At 34.9% G+C, this 21410-nt stretch overlaps 2 protein-coding genes, 1 non-coding gene and 1 pseudogene across 4 annotated transcripts; 2 read left to right on the forward strand and 2 right to left on the reverse strand.

Annotated features, from left to right (window-relative positions):
* Positions 1-649: 649 nt before the first annotated feature.
* LOC142527783 (2-hydroxyisoflavanone dehydratase-like) lies at positions 650-2321 on the reverse strand. Of its 2 annotated transcripts, none has more exons than XM_075632714.1 (2): positions 1308-2321; positions 650-829 (listed from the first exon to the last, which is right to left on the reverse strand). In XM_075632714.1, exon 1 carries the CDS (start codon positions 2232-2234, stop codon positions 1326-1328), a length of 909 nt encoding a protein of 302 aa, XP_075488829.1. In that variant the 5' UTR covers positions 2235-2321; the 3' UTR covers positions 650-829; positions 1308-1325. The 2 variants fall into 2 exon arrangements, with proteins under 2 accessions (XP_075488829.1, XP_075488828.1); XM_075632713.1 differs by having other exon boundaries at positions 650-834; positions 1308-2320.
* Positions 2322-6903: 4582 nt separating this feature from the next.
* TRNAD-GUC (transfer RNA aspartic acid (anticodon GUC)) lies at positions 6904-6977 on the reverse strand. Its single transcript has one exon. It is a non-coding gene; the product is annotated as a tRNA-Asp (tRNA).
* A 2829-nt stretch (positions 6978-9806) lies between these two features.
* On the forward strand, positions 9807-13088 carry LOC142527855 (uncharacterized). Its single transcript, XM_075632830.1, has 6 exons — positions 9807-10206; positions 10700-10935; positions 11024-11282; positions 11890-12069; positions 12321-12476; positions 12569-13088. The coding sequence occupies exons 1-6, from the start codon at positions 10177-10179 to the stop codon at positions 12740-12742; spliced, it is 1035 nt and encodes a 344-aa protein (XP_075488945.1). The 5' UTR covers positions 9807-10176; the 3' UTR covers positions 12743-13088.
* Positions 13089-14180: 1092 nt separating this feature from the next.
* Positions 14181-18433, forward strand: LOC142526472 (polyadenylate-binding protein RBP47-like; annotated as a pseudogene).
* The last annotated feature ends 2977 nt before the right edge of the window (positions 18434-21410 follow it).

Below are 21410 nucleotides of genomic sequence, written 5' to 3' on the forward strand. Positions count from 1 at the left end.
AATTATTTTTCTAATGTCTATTGAAGTCTTCATTTTATGGCAGAGAATTGAGATTATTAAACTTTGGTCCTAAAACTAAATGTTAAGATACATTTTTGGGTCATCTTTTGTGGCCTTTCTCAATATATGACAACCGTTTTCAAGCCTCTTATGTGTTATTGGGCTTCGAAAATAACTTCAATCCAACACCAAAAATTTCATAAAAGCTCATAATTATGATAGATTAATGATTAATGTCAATATAAATTAATATACTATATATATAAATGCAAAAATTTCTGTGAGACGGTCTCACGGATCGTATTTTGTGAGACATATCTCTTATTTGGGTCATTCATCAAAAAATATTATTTTTTATGTTAAGAATATTACTTTTTTATTGTGAATATCGGTATATTGACCTGTCCTCACAGATAAAGATTCGTGAGATCGTCTCACAAGAAAACTACTCATATATAAATAACATAATGATGCATTACTCAAATCATGTTCAGAATTTGAGTCAAATTTCAAATAAAACAGTGTCACATTATTACCTAATTTTTATTTTGGGCACAAAACGACGAAAATGATTATTTCCTATGCCATTTATTTTTAATACATAGATTCTTAGCGAAAACAGCTACGCGAGCGTCGAAATACTAGTATATCATATAAGATCTCCATAATATCTTTGAAATAAATTTTTCAGACATCGACAACAATTTGATAGTCTTCAAAAGCTGAATAGTGTATTCGAGCAATCGTCCATTATTATGAAAAAGGTAGAAAGAAAAAGACCTTGTATGAATCAAGCTAGGATACAGAGAGATATGAGATGATCCCCAATCTGCCCTGTAGAAAAAAAAAAAAATAAGAAGATTAACTTATAATGGATGCTCACAACAAATTACACCATTAAAGTGTACTGTAACGTTTTTTGTCAAAAAATTATGTCAGACGATCTCATGAGTTGTATTTTTTGAGACGAATCTCTTATTTGGATTATTCATGAAAAAGTATTACTTTTTATGCTATGAGTATTATTTTTTATTATGAATATCGGTAGAGCTGATATGTGTCAGATATAACTTAAATAAAAAGAATTTGAGACTCCAAACTGGACCAATATGGCAAGTCAATCTTCACGGCCTCCATAATAATTTTTTTGAACATAAAAATAAAACTATCGGTGAGACAATGAAATGTAATTGTTTCGTAAAAAAAATATTATTTTTTATATTAAAAATATTATTAATTATTATAAATACGTAGTTTCGTGTGTTTCATTTGAAATGTGTGTTTCTAAGAAAAACAGATTATATTACCTAAATAAATCGCAGTATCTAAGGAGAATTCAAGAATGCAACCAGTCGATCCATGACAGACACAGCCTTGTCGGTTTTGGGATGGAACAAATGGAAGCAATGGCCGTCTCCTTCGCTCTCCATCATCTCCACCTCTCCGCTCCACTCGCTCTTCTTCAGCGCTTCGTAATAAGCCTTTGCCCTGTTCCGCAACGGATCCTTCTCCGCCAAGAAGAACAGCACGCGCCGCCCCGCCATCGTGCCTATCCGTGGGTCCACCGCCGGGTTCAACCGTGGATCATCGTCCCTGGCGCTGCTCGTGGGGAATAATATCTTGTACAGTTTGTCCACCTCTTTCCCTCCGAACCACGGATGCATCAGAAAAATCCCCTCGACTTCCACGCCGTGGAGTTTGCTGTCGCCGGCTCTGACCGCGACGTCGTTCGCTATGTTGCCTCCCGCGCTGTCCCCCCCGAGAAACACGCGCCGAAAATCGGCGTGCTCGTTCAGCCATGGATCCGGGCCGTTGGAGTTGGCGTGCCCCGCGACCCACTGGAAAGCAGCCCACGAGTCGTCGAACGCAATCGGCAGAGGGTGCTCGGGAGCTAACCTGTACTGAACCGAAACCGCGATGACGTTTGCCTTTTCGACTAAATCAGTGAGGTAATTGTGATACCTAGCGCCGGTGACCGACCCAATACAAAACGCCCCGCCGTGAATGTATACCACGAGGGGGAGTTTATGATTTGTATCGCAGCGGCCCGGCATGAAAATACGGACGGAAACGCCGGTTTCGGAGTCAATCACCAAGTCTTTGGATCGGACGGCGGCGTTCGGGTCGTCGGAAATGGGGATAAACTGAATAGGGACGAATCTTTGGATGCTTCCGTCCTTGTATATGTGGAAAACCTGCATGTCTACGTCGATTTCCTTGGAATCGGAGGCCATCGAGGGCAAGTGCGTGGCGGAGAAGAGGAGAGTTATTGTAGTGTTGTCGGTTCTTTTGGTTAGCTCGCAACTAACAATTCATATGGATCGACGGGATCTTAAATTGAAATAATGTTCATTAATTAATCATTTTAAAAAATAGATATTTATATATTTTAGTAATAAAATATGTTAAATATAAAACAATGCATTCAAATGTACGAGTGTGTATCTCACGAATCTTAATCTGTGAGACGGATCAACTCTACGGATATTCACAATAAAAAGTAATATTCTTAGCATAAAAAGTAATATTTTTTCATGGATTACCCAAATAAGATATCCGTCTCACAAATACGATCCGTGAGATCGTCTCACACAAATTTTTGCCCAAATTACATTTCCATTTATAATGATATATTTTCTTTCTAATTTCTTCGCTTTTAGTTATTATTATTATTATAACTTGAGAAGTCAAATCGGAAAATTCGAGATACAATACAAAAATCAAATGTGAATACTTTCTTTAAAAACAAGCAAATTAAATTTATCAAATACTTAATTAGTAAAAACTTGTGTGAAACGGTCTTAAATATCTCATTTTGTGAGAAAGATATCTTATTTGGGTCACCCATGAAAAATATTATTTTTATGCTAAGAGTATTATTTTTTATTGTGAATATCGGTAGGGTTGACCTGTCTAATAGATAAAGAGTCGCGAGACCGTATCATAAGAGACCTACTCTACTTAATTTATCTTCTAATGTTTTTTGCTCAAGTTGGAATTAACATAATATATATTGTGGGATTTATAAAAGTTTTATAGTATATTCTTGTAAAAATAACAAATAATTGGGTATTGTCAGTCCTCAGACACTTGATTTTCTTTTCAGAATCAAGTTCAACCCGCGATTTGAAATCTTTGAAGACTTGAAAAACATCTGATTTCTTCTTGATTGGATACACCCAACATTTCTTAGAGAAATCATCAATGAACGAGACAAAGTATCTCGCTCCTCCGAGGGATACAACCGGTGCTTGCCAAACATCCGAATGAATCAGCTCCAATATGCTTTTGCTCCTGGCAGTAGAAGTGCCAAACTTTAATCTGTGTTGTTTACTGGTAACACAGTGTTCACAAAAGGGTAGTGACACTTTTGTAAGTCCCGGCAGCAGCTTCCGTTCTGAGAGAATTTTCAACCCTCGTTCTGACATATGCCCGAGCTTTCTAAGCCATAACACTATTAATTCTTCTCCTGAACTAATTGATGCAACAGCTAGTTCTGCCTCTTTGTGTGTTTTCCTCAAAAGTACATACAGATTTGCAGCAACCTTTTCCGCCTTCATAACCACAAGCGCTCCCTTTACGATTTTCATAATCCCGTTCTCGATCCGAGTTTTGCACCCGATATCATCCAATTGCCCCAAGGACAAAAGATTTTTCGTCAGTCCCTTCACATGTCGTACCTCCTGTATGGTGCGAATGGTTCCATCAAACATTTTAATTTTGATAGTACCGACTCCAGCGATTTCCAAGGCATGATCATTTCCCATGAATACAGATCCTCATGAGACTGGTTCATAATGGTCAAATCATTCTATCCGAGACGTCATATGCCACGTCGCTCCTGAATCCATAATCCATGTGTCACAAAATTTGTGCCTGCCTTATGCAACTGTTGCTGCTTCGCTGAATAATATTTCACCACTGCCTGAAGTGCTGGCCACATTTTCTTGAGAACTTTTATCGATACTCGTACACTCTTCTTGAAGTGCCCTTTACTGCCACATTTAAAGCAATAAATATTTTTCTTCTTACTTTTCGACTTTGATCTACCTCGCCTTTGGCTCCCACTGGAGTCACGGTCCATAAATCTTCCTCTTATCATCGGTAAAGCCTCTGCTTGCTTCGATGTTACCAACCTATCTTCCTTATTCTTGCGCCGGCTTTCTTCTCCGAGAACCGCAGTTAAGACATCGTCGAATCTTAGAAAGCCCATAAGAATATTGTTGGTAATGTTGATGATAAGTTGATCATATGAATCTGGTAGACTTTGAAGTAGAAGCTCCACACGTTCATTTTCCCCTATTTTATGCCTCATGGAAGTGAGTTGGGCAAATAGAGTATTTAATGTGTTGATATGGTCAGTCATCGATGAGGATTCCGCCATCCGAAGAGTATAAAGCCTTCTCTTTAGGAAAATCATGTTGTGTAGCGACTTGACCTCGTACATCTTTGTCAGAGTATCCCAGATAACTTTGGCTGTTTTTTATCTCAGAGATACTTGACAAAACTTCGTCAGCTATAGCTAAGTATAAATTAGCAACAGCATTATCATTCATCAGCTCATTCCACTTTCCATCATCCGCAATCTCCACCGGTCTATCTCCAATAGCCGCCAGGCAATTCTCCTTTCTTAAAACTGCTTGTATCTTTATTTTCTACAGCATAAAATTGCTTCCGTTAAACTTTGCTATCTCGTACCTTCCCGCCATTATGCCTACAACAATTTTAGTAGACTGGACAAAATAATCCCGCCTTAAATAAAAAATCTCAAAAAATCTTTTTTGATCTGGAAGATCAGTCTAGGTTGCAACCACATAGCATACTCAGAATTTTAAGAAATTTTAAACCAAGGCTCTGATACCACTTGTTGGTCCCACGTGCGGAATTTGAGATAATAAAACCCGAAAATAAAGAATAAACTGGACACCGAAATTTACGTGGAAAACCCCTAAAAATTATTAGGGTAAAAACCACGGGCAAGATGAAAAAAATTCCACTATAATATTTTGTGGTGTACAACTCACTCACTGTGTTTCCATAAAGAACACACACTCTCTTAATACAGGAGAACAAAACACCACACAAATATTATAGAATTAAGCATTCAAATGCTTATAAGATGAGAGAAAACTCGAAGAATAGATGATTTCAGAATGAAGGGGGAAGCTCTATTTATAGAGCCTCTGTCAGTGTGAATACGCGTTTAACGCGTATTCATATTTCCTCGAACATTTCATTCAGTAAAGACAGCCCACGTTTTTAATACATGTATTGACTGGTCCCCCCTCCCACTTTTGCCGACAAAAACGGGTTAGTGAACTAGGTTGATATATTCTAACTCAATCTTTTATTGGCAAAAACTTATGTGAGACGGTCTCACGAGTCGTATTTTGTGATACACATATCTTATTTTGTTCATCCATGAAAAAATATTATCTTTTATGCTAAGATTAGTACTTTTTATTGTGAATATCGGTAGAGTTTATCCGTCTAACATATAAAAATTCGTGAGACCGTCTCACAAGAGACCTACTTCTGTTTATTTGATGAGATCATTCAACAAATAAATTTTATTTTTTTTATGAGACGAGGCACATATTGGTTTACAACTCATTATTTGTCGGACGGGTCGAACCGTCATTTTGACGGATCATAAAATTACAAACCAGTTTATTTTTTTGTCGGGAAGGGACGGGTCAACCCGGAAAAAAAACATGAGTCATTTACGCTAAATAGCTATGTGGTATTGTTCTCGTTTATTCTTTGGGGAAATGTTTTTTGTTTTTTTTTTTGTTCTGTTTTTGTTTTTTGTGGTGGGAAATGCATTATTGTGTCCAACGAGAAGTCGTATAAACTATAGACTATAGATTCGTCTTTAGTCCATCTGCCATATTAATTACAATATATACTTTATTATATAATGACTTATCTAGAAACTGATTGTTACAATATAATTTTAATTTGAATATTTAAAATTCATTTGGTGAATCAAATTAGTTTTAAAATATGTGTGTACCCACAATATATATATATATATATATATATATATATATATGTATGTATGAATTTCACATTTAATGTGTTTCTTAGAGGTGTTTAATATTTGTTTAATATTACCGCCTTATGTTAGAGATATCTTTCTTCCGATAAACAAGCAAATTTATTCGGAGTTAAAAAGCATTTTTGTTTATAATCGAAAATAATGGAAGAAATGCTAATCTAAATGTCTTGTTAAAAACGTAAAATGAGTTGAAAATATATGTTGAGATCGAGTTATAGTTTAGTGGGGTTAGTAAATTATTTAAATTTTTTTTGAACTTTAAATTGTTCTTAACGCTTTTTATACTGTTAAGAACTGTTCTTGAATGCGTAGCTTTACTATACCACTTTAAAATAGAGTAAGTGTGGAACAGTGCGGTTTATCTAGTGATAAATAAATTGTTAGTAGTTTAACGAGAAAAGATCCGGTTTAGCTAGTGATAATTAAACGGTTGGAAGTTTACCAAAAAACGGTCGAAAAACTTGAATGTGTAGAAATATCAAGTGCGTATGTAAATGACAATTTTTTTATAGATGATCGGAACATTGCCTAGACTGAAACTCTTAGTGATCAGTTTACAATCAATTGGCTTTATTATCCGTTTCCTTTTTTTTTCTATAACTTATCTTGCGTCTTGCTTGGATAATCCTCTGATGAAGGATTATTAGATTGCCTTTCCACTTCGATTAGTCACATAGTTACAAATCTAAACAAACAATAAACGCGAAATGGAAAACATAGGAAAGAAAAAAGAAAGAAAGACTCCTTTTTGCTTGGGAATGAAATTATGCCCCCCGACACCCTTTACTATGTTCTCTGAAAGGGTGAAATGAATAGATGTATTTATTGGATATTGGATCCGTCGGGACTGGCGGGGCTCGAACCCGCAGCTTCCGCCTTGACAGGGCGGTGCTCTGACCAATTGAACTACAATCCCAGGAAAATAAGGGATCTAGCAGAAGATTTTCTTTTTTTTAAAGATTTCTATGATAAAATAACCAATATGTCTCATTTTACAATCTATTGGCAAGATCTTATTGTGAGTTTACAATCAATTGGCAAGATTTATATGATAAAATAACCAATATGTCTCATTTTACAATCAATTGGCAAGATCTTATTGTGTACTTTAAAATTTAAAAACAACACGACGTCAAAATAATAATAAAATAAAACAACACCATAACAAAATAAGCATTGTGATGAAATAATAAATAAAAAAAAGAACATTTTTTGTGAGATGATTTTACAGTTCTATTTTCGTGAGAGGATTCAATTCGATTCATGCTTAAAGTGAAATGTAATATTTTTAGTATAAAAAGTAATACTTTTTAACAAATCGAGTATGGTTGGAGATCTGTTTCACAAAATTAAATCGTGAGATCGCTTACATAAATTTTTGTGAATAATGAATTGTATATAATCGATAAGAAATGATATTTACGGTCCAAATTTTGTTAATCACATCCATCATATTTGATATTATTGAAACTCTAATAAATATTATTGATTTTTTTTTTATATATTTCCATAACATGAATATTCTTTTTATTTCATTTATTTTTTCACAATTTAATATCACTACAAGTTTTGAAGAAATGTACTAATATTTTATATGAATATAATACGTGTAACTATTATAACACGTGATAATAAAATCCTTGAGAATTTTTCAAATATATTACGTTAAATTGGACCAAAATAGATGGCATTTGATAATAAGAACACGTACACCCTATGCCATTGACCGCACAAGAGCATCCCATGGGAGCTCCTAGTTCGAGGGGAGCTTTCCCTCTCCGGAGCTCCATTTGCCAGCTGTTGGGACCGTTTTCTATTCATAATAGTAATGGATCAGATCCACTTAGATCTCATATTAAATCCATTTCGATGGAACGGGTTTACACTCGTCTAAATGAGTTCCAAGCATGTCTAGACGAATATCAAGTTTAGTTAGATCCGATCCGTATGCATATATATATATATATATATATATATATATACATATATATGTAGCTGGGAGGTTGGATCTTCTTTTGGAGAGCTCGGATAAAACCTTCAAAAGGTAGCTGAGAGGTCGGATCTTCACTTGGGGAGCTCGGATCGGACCTTCGAAATCTGGAAGCACAAACAGGAGTGTTAGAAGGGGGCGGAAGGTTGTTCCGGCGTAGCCCCTCCGACGCTCAAGTCAGAGAACAAAAAACTGAGAGAGTAATGTGTGTGTGTATATGAATGAATAAACAATGAACGAAACCTGATATTTATAGAAGAACGATAGAGTCCTGATTTGGTAGGTTTAGATCCTCAGAATTTTGAAAGATTTGGGAATATCTCGTGCCAGATTTGGTTAGATTTTGTGCCAGATTTGGTAAGATCTTTAATGGGCTTTACCTTTCTGGGCTTTGATTTCTGTGGGCTACGCGCTAATGCCTGAGTAAGAGATCTCGTAGGTATGAGCCTGCATGAAGTCTGGACCTTATGGGAGGTCGGCGTGGGAGCTCGGCCGAGACGTTTCCAATCACACTAATACCTAGGGGTGAGCATTCGGTCGGTTCGGTTACAGATCGAACCGAATTAGTCATAACCAAACCGAACCGAAATATTTAGCCATAACCGAACCGACCGAATTATTTTTCATAACTGATGAAAACCGAACCGAATTAAAATCAGTTAATTCGGTCGGTTACCGAATTAACCGATTAGTTTTTTTTAAAAAAATTGTGATTTAACTTTAATTATATATATAATTTTTCTTGAATACTACAATCTACATAAATGCATAAAAACATAAAATCACACACATCACAAATGTATAAGTTTTGTTTGAACACAATTAATATATATTATATCGATTTTAAAATTAAAAAAATATAAAATTGATAAATAATAAAAATTTATTAAATAATAATATTTATTATATCGGTTAATTCGGTTAACCGATTTCAAAAATTTGAAAACCGTAACCGAACCGAATTAACCGATATAACCGAATTTTTTTAATTTGAAAACCGAATTTCCGAAATAACCGAACCGAATTTCCGAATTGGCTCGGTTCGGTCGGTTAATTCGGTTTAACCGAAATCTTGCTCACCCCTACTGATACCACAATCTTGGAGGTCGGCTCGGCGTCATGTTGGGAGGTCGGCATGGGAGCTCGGCTGACCTCTATAACAGACGGAAATGCTGATATGGGAGGTCGGCTTGGATGACCTCCCAGATGGCCTCCCGTGCTTCTCTGAATGCTGGGTCCTCAACTAGATGTGCTACCAAGAGCGGGCCGAGCCCATCTTCGATCCGAGGGTATCAATAAATATTTATTATTAATAATATAATTTATGTATGATGTCATGTAAACATTGACGAACACCAAAAATCCAACTTAGGACGATGACCCAAAATTTAATAACTGAACTCATCAAAATTCAAAGAGTAGGTCTCTTGTGAGACAGTCTCACGAATCTTTATATGTGGGACGGGTCAATCCTACCGATATTCACAATAAAAAGTAATACTCTTAGCATAAAAAGTAACACTTTTTCATGGATGACCCAAATAAGAGATCCGTCTAACAAAATACAACCCATAAAACCGTCTCACACAAATTTCTGTTAAATTCAAAATAAGTCAATTCCAAAGATGGACTATTTTTCCAGAACTACCAGATATAATTGGAAAAAATAATATAGAAATGAGACCTAAATAGATTCTAATGGACCTTAAAAATGGGCCGACGCTTTAACTAATATGTTTTGACCCGATCAAATTTCTTCGTCGGGGATGAAGTTTCAAATTTCCACATCATATTCTCCCCAAGAAAAGGAGTCGAGTGAGAGAGAGAAAGCCGGCATCATCACTAAAGAAAGGGGCGTAAAATTCTAATGAAGATCTAGATATTAACAAGGGAAAAGGAGCGTGGCAACGGTCTTTTGAAGCACCTCCGTAGTATTATTCTTCACGAGATTTGTCTCCCTATCATTTTTTCCAAGATACACGTGTTGTTGCATGTAAATTATACACCAAAACAGGGGAAAAAATTACGGAGTATAATGAATTGTGATAATGCTAAGAAAAGAAAGGGTGAAGGATTCTTAAATCTATGCTCGCTTTTTCTTGGTTGAGAAAATACGAAAGAAATTATGGCGGACGATCTCTGTTTCGTCGCCAAGGTATACCCTTTTTTTCTTTTTCTCTACTATTTGTGTTTCTTGTAAATGAGCTGTTTTTATGGTTAATTTGTTGTTGGGAGGTGATATATGGAATGCCCCGATGGAATATACATAATGTTTCTTTTTGCATTGCTTTGTGTTTTTAAGGATGGGTGTTTTCTTTTCTTGATCCGGGTATGTGGAAAATTAAAGTTTTTTTTTTCTTTTTATGTTTTTTGAGATACATTCGAGACTCTGATGGTCGAGTGGCTTGCAGAAATTTAATCGAATTTCTTTACGATAAAGGGTAGAATCTTTTCCAGTCTGCATAGTTCTTGTATTTATATATACGTTGTTCAATTGCAATTCGATAGCTCATTTGATTTTTCGTAGGTAAGCGTTCCCTATCCTTTTTGCCTGAAATTGCTTGTTGCCCCCTGATTACTCTTGAAGCTTGATTCAGCTGGTATTTGATTCTTCTTTTCCTTACATTTCTGATATCTATTTGTTTCAGGATAGCTTAATCATAAAAGCTTCAAAGAAAAATCCACTAATATTGAGGATGTCAGTATTGATTTTCGTGATGGTGTGTAGTGTGTATATATGTTCGGTCTGTCTTAGGCAAATTGGGGGATGGCCGCTTGAACGTTTATCGAGCGTTGAAGTGGTAGAGAGACCATGTAAATTGAATAATGTCAAACCCTTGGAAAAACCTTTTCTGCATTTTCCCAAACCAAAGTCTTTTAGCCGGTAAGATCTTGTTCTGAACTTTGTTTCTTAAATAACGTGCTTTTGAAGTTTGATTTGAATAAGCTGAAATGTGTGTGGTGATTATTAGGGGAGAATGTGCATGCAATCCGGTACGATATTTTGCAATTTTGTCCACACAAAGGTCTGGGAGCGGATGGTTCGAAACATTATTGAACAGTCACATCAACATAAGCTCTAATGGAGAAATATTCTCGGTTAAGGTCCGGAGAAGTAACATAACAACTATTGTGGATACTTTGGACAAAATCTATAATTTAGACTGGTTCACAAGTGCCTCTAAGAATGAGTGCACAGCTGCTGTTGGATTGAAATGGATGCTTAATCAGGTAAACAGGATCTTGTATCATCTATGCATTGCACTGGCTTTGAAATGATTATACCATTGCATCTTATGTTGACCTAATTGGCATGCCACCTTCACATAATCAAGATTCAAGATCTTTAGCAGGTTATGAAGGAATAATCCTTGGTAACAATATGTTATGTTCATCAGGCTGTGGTTTTCGTAATTGCTCTAATCCAGCAAAAAATTGACCACAACTTGCTGATCAGAAGGATAAAAACCGTGTCTTGATGAGCATTCACCTTAGTGGCATTGTTAACAACATAATTGTTTGTGCTGTCCAAGAAAGATAATCCATTTAGGTAGTTTATTGTTGATGCATTATCTTAAGAAACTTGGAGCAAACTATGGTTGGATATTTAATTTATGTTTGGGTGCAATACTATTTATTTTATGTTTGGTTGGCTACACGTGTTCAAGTTTCATTTGCATGTAAAGCCTGTGAGCATGGCTTATGTTGAGATGATGATAATATGTATAGGTTCTATGATAATTCATCCCGTGATTTGTCTGCAAGGTAGTTGATTCGAAGTCAAATACCTTATTCTTATGTTCTTATGACTTGTTTCTTGCATTTTCTCTCTCTCCAGGGCTTAATGCAACATCATGAAGAAATAGTGAATTACTTCAATGCTAAAGGAGTTTCGGCAATTTTTCTTTTCAGAAGGAACCTATTGCGCAGAATGATATCAGTTCTCGCAAATTCTTATGATCAAAATGCCAAATTACTGAATGGGACTCACAAATCTCATGTGCATTCACACGAGGAGGTCCTCTTGCTTCCTCCTCTTTTTCTTGTTTTACCGTTCGTGTAATTATCAAAGAAAGAGTTGTTAGCATGAACAAACCCAGAATTTCCCACAGGTGCTAAAATTAGTTTTTTAGAAAAAGTAAAAGTTTGGAGGAAAAATTGACTGAGTGGCACAGTTGTCCTCGTCGCTGCTGCTGGGTCTTCCTAGGTGGTTATGAAAAAGGAATAAAGATCTTATGCAGGCTCTGAAGTTATTTGTTAACTGTGCAGGCCAAAATACTTGCTAAATACAAACCAACAGTCGACACAACTACACTCTTACCAAACCTGAAGCAACTTGAAGACTTGGTTACCAAATCCTTGGAATATTTCAAGAACACTCGGCATATCATCCTCTACTATGAGGATATTATAAAAAACCGAAAAGTAAGATATCACTCGACATCTGAGAAGCTTGCATTCTATTTTCTTTGCCACTCGAGCTCTTAACCTTCTGGTTTGTCTCTTTTCCCCCCCAGAAATTGGCAGACGTTCAAGATTTTTTGAGGGTCCCACGAATGGAGTTGACTAGTCGACAAGTGAAGATTCACAAAGGGTCTTTATCTTCACAGGTCGAAAACTGGGAGGATGTAAAGAAGACTCTCCAAGGAACATCCTATGAGAAGTTTTTAGATCAAGATTACAAGTTGTAAATGAGTCCGGTTTTTGTTTGTATAGCTCATTTAGCATAGGTTATTTATTCATTGATTCTTTTTCCCCCGCGATAGCAAATTAAAATTTTAGTTGCCTGGGTATGCTGGCTTTCGAATATTCCTCATTTTACTAGCTGAGGCCGTCTTGTAGGCTAGATCATTTGATACTTTTAGGCTGACGATAATGGAATTAACAGCTTGAACATGGCAAATCTTGTCTACTTCCTAACTTGATGACTTGCTTCAAGGAACCAACTGATGCTTTCGGTTGCGGTATGTATATCCGTAGCTTGGTTTGGAACTGCTGCCAGTGGTGTGTTTCTCTATCTTTTGTTTCATTATTTGGTTCTACAGCATAGCATGTTCGCATATATGACGGTTTGACGTGTTTTTTAATCATGACTCGACGACAACGATCCACAAGTGCCAACCGGGTAAGGATTGATCCAAGGGGGTCAAGAAATCGATCGTTCCACTCAATTTTCGTGAGATTGATGGATTGTTGTTTTGGAAAATTAGAAAATTTCTAAATTTATATTTACCATCGTATGTGACTACTAGTTTAAATCAAGAAATGGTATATTTTAGTCGTTTGATACACCTAATCAATATGTTTTTTGACCAAAATCGAGCTGACTTTTCTCTCATTCTTTGAAACCAACACCCATCAAGTAGCCCAACTTGAGACATGGTGGCCACCATGATTCAAAAATAAAATCCCATAATTTTGACTAAGACCAAGTTCAAGTCTCATTTGGTACAATCTATATTTAACTGAAAATTAAATAAGCCCAAAAATAATAAATAAATTCATAAAGTTTACCATTAAAATACAAGTTATTTAAAAAAATTATTTTTGAACTAGAGATGGTTGTTTTCGTCCAAAACTTGAAACTTTTGTGTCACATGAATTATAAACCAGTGAAAAAATTATAATATAATTATTGAACACATGCAAATGCAAGAGATTAAAATTAAAGCAAAAACTTGGGTGAGACAGTCTCACGAGTCGTATTTTGTGAGACATATATCTTATTTGGATCATCCATAAAAAATTATTATTTTTTATGCTAATGATATTATTTTTTAATGTGAATATCGATAGAATTGACCCGTCTCACAAATAATGATTAATAAAATCATCTCACAAAAGACATGTTCTAAAATTAAATAGCATACTAATAGCAAGTATTATACTTGCCAAAAACCTCTGTATATCAAATACCTCTATACGCGATAACGAATCCCAGCCGTCAATCACAAACAAGAGCACCTAAAAAGCAACGGACAGGATCTGAAATCAAAAATGGGTCCAACAAAAATGCCGCGTATCCCTCTCTCGATCCACGGCTGTAGCTCAATCCATCGTCATCTACGGTCCAAATTCAATGCCGTCAGATTCAACGCCACACGTTGAATCCCTAGATGCTTGATACAATCATCCCCAAACAGCCTGCTTTGCTATTTCGAGAGTAAGGTTATTTCGAGAGAGCAGAGATGAACGGTGGAGATTTGAATCAGCAGCAGCAGATGCAGCATCAACAACAACAACAACAACAGCAGCAGTGGGCGGCGATGCAGCAGTACCAGCAGCAGCAATGGATGGCGATGCATTACCCGGCGATGGCGATGCAGCAGCAGATTATGTATCAACAGCATTACTTACCGTACTACCAGCAGCAACAGCAGCAGCAGCAACAACAGTATCAGCAGCAGCAGCCCAAGCAGAATCACCAGATTCAGAGTTCGGGAGAAGATAACAGGACGATCTGGATTGGGGATCTTCAGCAGTGGATGGATGACGGTTATCTTCAATCTTGCTTTTCCCAGACCGGAGAGGTAGACGAGTTTGCTTATCTATTGACTTCTTGTTCCGTCTTCGGTAATTTGACTCATTTTAGTAACGTGTGTTTCTTAATTATTAATTCTTTTCCGATTTCTAGCATGTTTTAGCCTTAGAATTTCGAATTCAATTTTGTTGAAGTAAATATTTAATTTTTTGAGCAACTGTAGTGATCCGTCAAATTTTTCCTTCCTGTGAAGGCTTTGTTTCTGTTTCCGAGTAAAAGTGATTTAGGAGAATGTGATCTTATGCAAAGTTGGATACACGTGGAAGAAAATTAGTTATAACTTCAGGACAGAATTAATTGAAATAACTCAAGTATGGGTTAATATTCAGGCATCATTATTCATTCGAACGAACAAGATGTGCCATTATCAACATTATTCAAAAAGAAAAAGGGAACCTAAATTGAAAGCAGTAATAAATAAGACTTTTGAGTCCTACTTGATAACTGTTTGGAGCGAAAAGAGTTTTGCTCGAGACTAGTTTCTATTACCAGTAATAATTTTCGTTTGAAAATAATAAATGCTTATTTTGTTAAATATCCCATTTGCGTTGATATCGGGTAATCCAGAGTGGTGAATGATGGTCTGTATACAGCATACTGATGCTAACTTCTAGTGGGCACCTTTCTGTTAGTTCACCTTGTAATAATTTTTGTTAAAGATTATGCACAAGTAACGTTGTTGTTAGTCTCACTTTTATTTATGATCTCAGCACTCAGCATCTATACTGCAATCTTATTATAACTCTATCGACTTTTTAAGAGGACAATTTTTATTTATTGCCCAAAGGTTTGGTAAATTTGCAATTTTATTAGTGATATTTCTTTAATGCGTCAAGGACTTTTATGCTCTGCAACTGTTGTTTTCTCTCCATCAGTTGTGGATATCATCTGCATATAACATATGCAGGTTGCTTCTGTTAAGATTATCCGCAATAAGCAGACTGGTCAATCGGAGAGATATGGATTTGTTGAGTTCAATTCGCACGCAGCAGCGGATAAAGTTCTGCAGAACTACAATGGAACCACGATGCCAAATACAGAGCAACCCTTCCGCTTGAACTGGGCAGGATTCAGCACTGGTGATAGACGCCTCGGATTCTGGTTCTGATTTGTCAATTTTTGTTGGTGATTTGTCTGCTGATGTTACAGATGCAATGTTGCATGATGCCTTTGCCACTAGATATTCATCTGTCAGAGGTGCTAAAGTTGTAGTTGATCCAAATACTGGCCGTTCAAAAGGTTACGGCTTTGTCAGATTTGGTGATGAAAATGAGAGGTCTCAAGCCATGACTGAAATGAATGGCGTGTATTGTTCTAGTAGGCCTATGCGAGTTGGTGTTGCAACTCCTAAGAAACCTTCTCTACAGCAACAATTTTCTTCACAAGGTGAGTGAAAATAATTCCTACCATTCTGCCATGGGTAAAAATGCTATGGTCTATCAGGTGAGTGAATATAATTCCTACCATAATACACATGCTAATATATAAGTATATCAATTATCTGTATGTTACATGATCAATCATAGTTTCCATTTTTCCTGATGTTTTTTAAACTTTAAACTTTATGCAAAAGGTAATGGGAGCATCCATTTTATCTGAAGCCCATGTCTTTGGTCCGCGTCTTGTAATTCCTATTATCTGCCAAGAAAATGCCTACAGATACAGAATCAAAGTTTTCCTGATTTAGCCTTCCTCTTTGCATCCTTCCTTCATAGTTCTTTTGGTTTTCTGTGCTGGCAACTACGGTGTGATACTATCCAATTTATCATTTATTATCTATTCTTACTTATTTTCTCTGGTTTAGCCGTGGTATTGGCTGGTGGATTTGCACCAAATAGTGCTGCACCCCAAGTTCAGTCAGATAGTGATTCATCTAACACTACAGTGAGCTCTGTTCCTCTACAAAGTTCATTATTAGAAATTTTTATATGCAGAATTCCATCAACCTTTTTTGTTATAGATATTTGTGGGAGGGCTTGATTCTGATGTCACAGATGAAGAGCTCAGACAGCATTTCGCTCCATTTGGTGACGTTCTCTCTGTTAAAATTCCAGCGGGAAAGGGATGCGGTTTCGTCCAGTTTGCAAACAGGTAATTCTGAATGTAATAGTGCAGACATAGATATCCAGAATCTCTCCGTGGAAAGATATAAGAAACCTAAGGCCTTGTTCATTTTTTTTATTGTTGAGAATAATTTTGCATCTCTGAAACTAAAACAAACATGGGAAGTTTTTGGTTTTGTTTTTTACGTATCGGGGAACATTTTTGAAAAAGGATTTTGGGGAGATGGAAAGGTGGTGTTGTTATTTTGGAGATGTTTTTGCTGTTCGTGTCAAATATTTTAAGATTTTGTTTGATAAATATCATTGATTGATGATTAGAGTTGTTTTTTTTAAATTTTAAAATATAATATATTGGGTTAAAATATTATGAACTAGTAAATTGTTTCAGGAAGTGATTAAAAATTGAATTAAATATAACGATTGTGTTTGGAGTTGCTGAAATTAATAGTCCAGATTTTGGAAAACAAACAAGAATAATACGATGATAGTTGTTGTATCATATAAGTATATTATATTTCTATCTCCTTCCATTCTTATCCAAGTTCAATTTCAAACTTTTTTTATTTTTACTTATTTGGTGGAATATTTTATCTTGATTTTCCTAGATGGGTCAACCACATAATCTCACCATGCATACACACTATATTTATGATGTATGAGAATTTACTTTAATTTTCTTTGTACAACGCCTTATGTCATCCAGTTAGGGAGGAGTAATATTTTACAAGAATATCGTGGATGCATGTTAAAAAAAACTGCTTGTTTTAGGATTTGGTCACTTCATGTATGACTTTTTGAAATTTCCATTTTAACAGAAGCAACGCAGAGGATGCAATTCAGAGATTAAGTGGCACTGTTATTGGAAAGCAGACAGTTCGTCTTTCTTGGGGTCGAAATCTGGGAAACAAGCAGGTAAATCCTCAATTTTTATGTGGTTCTGTGCAATTTGATTATATCCACCTTTTAGTAAATTCAAAGTCGTTTTTAAGGGGAAGCAGCAATTTTTTACCCTATCATCTGAACTGTGAAATTGTTCGCATCTGTTCTGGCCCTTTATGTTGCTGAACTTACTTTCATCAATTCATCTCGCGGTTCACAGCCATTTTAGGCAAATGCAAGACAATAGAGTTCAGACTTCAGTACACTTAATATGCTACAAAAGATGCAACTTTGTGAATTTTACATCGAAAAATCTCCATATGTTAGAGAAATTAAAAGATTTTTTGTTTAAAGGTGGACAACCATCGTGCTTACCCTTACTTGGTTCACCTGTGCATTCAGAGATGAATCTTGAATTATTGTATTGAAAATGATGAGTAATTGACACAATATTATGTCAGGACTAAGATGAAGAGTTCAACACCTCAAAACCATAGAAACAATTCTCTGCTAGATGGAATGCTGCTATCCTTTTTCTCTAGAAACAGTATCATCCTTGTAATAATTTTTTTCGTACATCCTTTTTGTTTAGCAGACGAGATCCGACTATAACAACCAGTGGAATAACGGATCATACTATGGAAAACAAGGCTACAACGGATATGGATACTCAGCAAATTCAGGGTACGGGGCATCTTCGAACGGTCATGTGAACCACCAGCAGCCAGTAAGTTAATACCCCGCCTGGGGTGTGTTTGTGCTCTGAGATTAGTGGAGGTATTGTATGAACTTGAGACGAGCTCGATTGAGTATTACGAAAGACCTTAATTTTTTTTCATGGGAACTTATGTTCGAAATTTTGACGATGAAGTTAATTTATTTTTTTACTCTTCTCATTATGTTTCTGTTCTTTTACTTGTTATTTAATTAATTCTTTTGTGATTTCTGTCCCTTTCTATCTATCAAAGGTTTGAAAAATTGTTTTGGTATATTTTGAATGAGAATAGTTGCAGTTTTGGTCCTGTAGTTAGACTTGGAGGAGTGTGGTTTTGATGTTGTAACCTTTTCAAGTTTCAAATTTGCTCTTATGTTAATATTTGGTTATTAAATTTGGTCCTATATACATTAGCCTTTGAATTATTTCCTATATCTCTACATTTGAATAAGCATCGCTCCTATGCATACAAAAATTATTAGTAATGAACGTTTAAAATTTCCCTAAGTTAATATATCAAGTAAAATTTAGTTTGTCTTTGTTTTTGTTATTATTATGAGTAGATCTCTTGTTAGACGGTCTCATTAATATTTCAATCTTACCGATATTCACAGTAAAAATTAATACACTTAACATAAAAAGTAATATTTTTTCATGGATGACTTAAATAAGATATTCGTTTCACAAAATACGATCCGTGACATCGTTTCACACAAATATTTGCCTATTATTATTATGATTATTTAAATCCATACATGAGCCCTTTCCATTATTTTCAATGAGATATACACGTTTCAATCAAATTTTTCGTAATTTATCGTATTATTATTTATATTAACCCATAATAGAATTATAATATTTTACTATTAAAATGTTATTTTAGTTTGATAAATTGTTATCATTATCATTAACTTTGATATTGTTTTAAGTTTTACTTTTCAACGGCCTAAAAAAATATTAAAGTTTATTAAAAGTGATTCAACATGAAAACCTAAAAACCATGAAAATTAAGATGAATAATATAAGAAATAGCACCCTAAAACATACAATAACTAAATAATTTGATTTTACATTTAATTAAATTAAACGTACTTAGCAGTATAACAATAAAATGGCTTTTATTCATACTACCCATATAAATAGTGCTCTTATTCACTCAGTTTATAATATGTGTGTTGAATGAATAAATCATGATCAGTCATTCATCTGTGATGTATGGATAAATAATCATGATTCATTATTCAACACACGTGTCATGTGTTGAATGGATGACGACACTGTCCATATGAATATCGTAAACCAAATAAAAGAATATTTGAACAAACAAGTCATATGATGCGGAAATAATCAAGACATTTGATTTGAAATGAAGGAAAGATTTTTCAACGTTGTCTTCGCATCAATTTGTTCAACCTTCTATTAAGAATTTATCGAATCGATAAAAAACAAACTTAAAAGTTCTGAAAGTGTGACATTATTTAAGAAAATAATTGCGATTATGTCTCTTGTGATACGGTCTCACGAATCTTTATCCGTGAGACGTGTCAACCCTACCGATATTCACAATAAAAAGTAATACATTTTCATGGATGACCTAAATAAGATATCAATCTCATAAAATACGACACATGAGACCGTCTCATATAAGTTTTTGTTAATAATTGCATCTTGGTCTTACTCTTACGTAACTCATTCAATCTAATTAATTATCTGATCAAGATGAAATTATTTCGAAGGACAAACTTGTTTAGATATGGCAGGAAATGTAGTGCAATGGCTTTTCTGACGATACGATTGAGTCGGCTTCTCGTCTTCTATAACCTTTTACTGAACATTTTAATTACGACATCAATTCATTAACTTATATTTCCAATTAAGTTTATTTATACAATTACTTTAATTAATTTAAATATAAATTTTTTATACTTATTACATAATAGAATTAACTATTAAAATATATTTCACTTATAACTAAATTTAAGATAAAATAATTATATATAATTTTCATAATTGTTTAATCAAAATTTGATTAATTTATTCAATTAAATATAGAATTATAAAACAAAATTAATTCAATTAATTCTTGAAGTAGGGGAAATTTTGTCATTTTTGTTTTTTATTTAACTAAATTTTGAGTTAATATGCATGTGCTTACATATCTGAAATCACATGGAGTTATTAGTTCAAAAATTTTCACAAGGATTTATCATCAAACCCATGATTTCACAAGGATGATATATGCAATTTCCCGATGAATCATCTACTATGATTTTGGAAAGGAATTAGAGACCGAATTTAAACAATCAGTCGCAAAAAATATATTATTTTATTTTAAGAGAAAAGGAAATGTTTAAAGCCAGAATTTAATACATCGGTAGTTATTTAGCGACCGATTTTTATTGCCGTTGCTGGCTCCATAAGCCCGAATCTTAAAAAAAAAATCACGAGAACTTTCTATATTTAAGGATACATGGAACATGAAATTGTTTAGGTAGAGACAATCTGCTTGATCCAAAGAAATTAATGTGGTCTCTGTAAAAACAATACTGGATTGATGAATCCAATTTGAATCGATTCCCACAAAACAAGCACAATCAATCATTTTCATTAAGTTATCTATATATAATGTTCCACTGTATTGGAACTAAGACATAAGTTGGCTGGTTTGATCACTTCAAGAATGAAGCGTGCACTCTTTTTCTTCCTTTCACTTTCATCCCTTTTGGCCTCGGCTCGTGGCTACTATGGTGGGATTGGAATCGATCCCATTGAGTGTTACACAAAATATATGGAAGAAACAGGACAAATCAACCAAAATATACCAGAAAAACAGTACTAATTAATAAAATCATATTTTATCTAGCTCAGATTCGATGTCGTATGAAGTATATTATCTAAACTCCTCATTTCTTGGCTAAAACAGGTAGTCGAATTTGATCCATGCTCAAGTAACTGTGTTTTCAACTACTTAAACACACCTGAGGAACAAAAGGGGCAATTCATGCAAACATAACCGGGATTCCAGGGCCCTGGAACACTTGCAAGTACTATAACATTTTTCGTGTTTTTCTTTTTATAATTCCAGGTTCATTTTTTACAGTGTTTCATAATCATAACATAATAATTATCAGTAAAATATACTACTTCTCTTCTAAGCAACA

The sequence above is a fragment of the Primulina tabacum genome, chromosome 15 (assembly GCF_025594145.1).
Source record: "Primulina tabacum isolate GXHZ01 chromosome 15, ASM2559414v2, whole genome shotgun sequence".
Taxonomy (NCBI): domain Eukaryota; kingdom Viridiplantae; phylum Streptophyta; class Magnoliopsida; order Lamiales; family Gesneriaceae; genus Primulina; species Primulina tabacum.

Bases quoted from the DNA above. Each gene is read 5' to 3' on its own strand.
- LOC142527783 (XM_075632714.1), bottom strand. From the start codon at position 2,234: ATGGCCTCCGATTCCAAGGAAATCGACGTAGACATGCAGGTTTTCCAC.
- LOC142527855 (XM_075632830.1), top strand. From the start codon at position 10,177: ATGGCGGACGATCTCTGTTTCGTCGCCAAG. The intron at 10,207-10,699 runs GTATACCCTTTT...TATTTGTTTCAG, and splicing joins ATCTCTGTTTCGTCGCCAAG to GATAGCTTAATCATAAAAGC. The intron at 12,477-12,568 runs GTAAGATATCAC...TTTCCCCCCCAG, and splicing joins ATATTATAAAAAACCGAAAA to AAATTGGCAGACGTTCAAGA.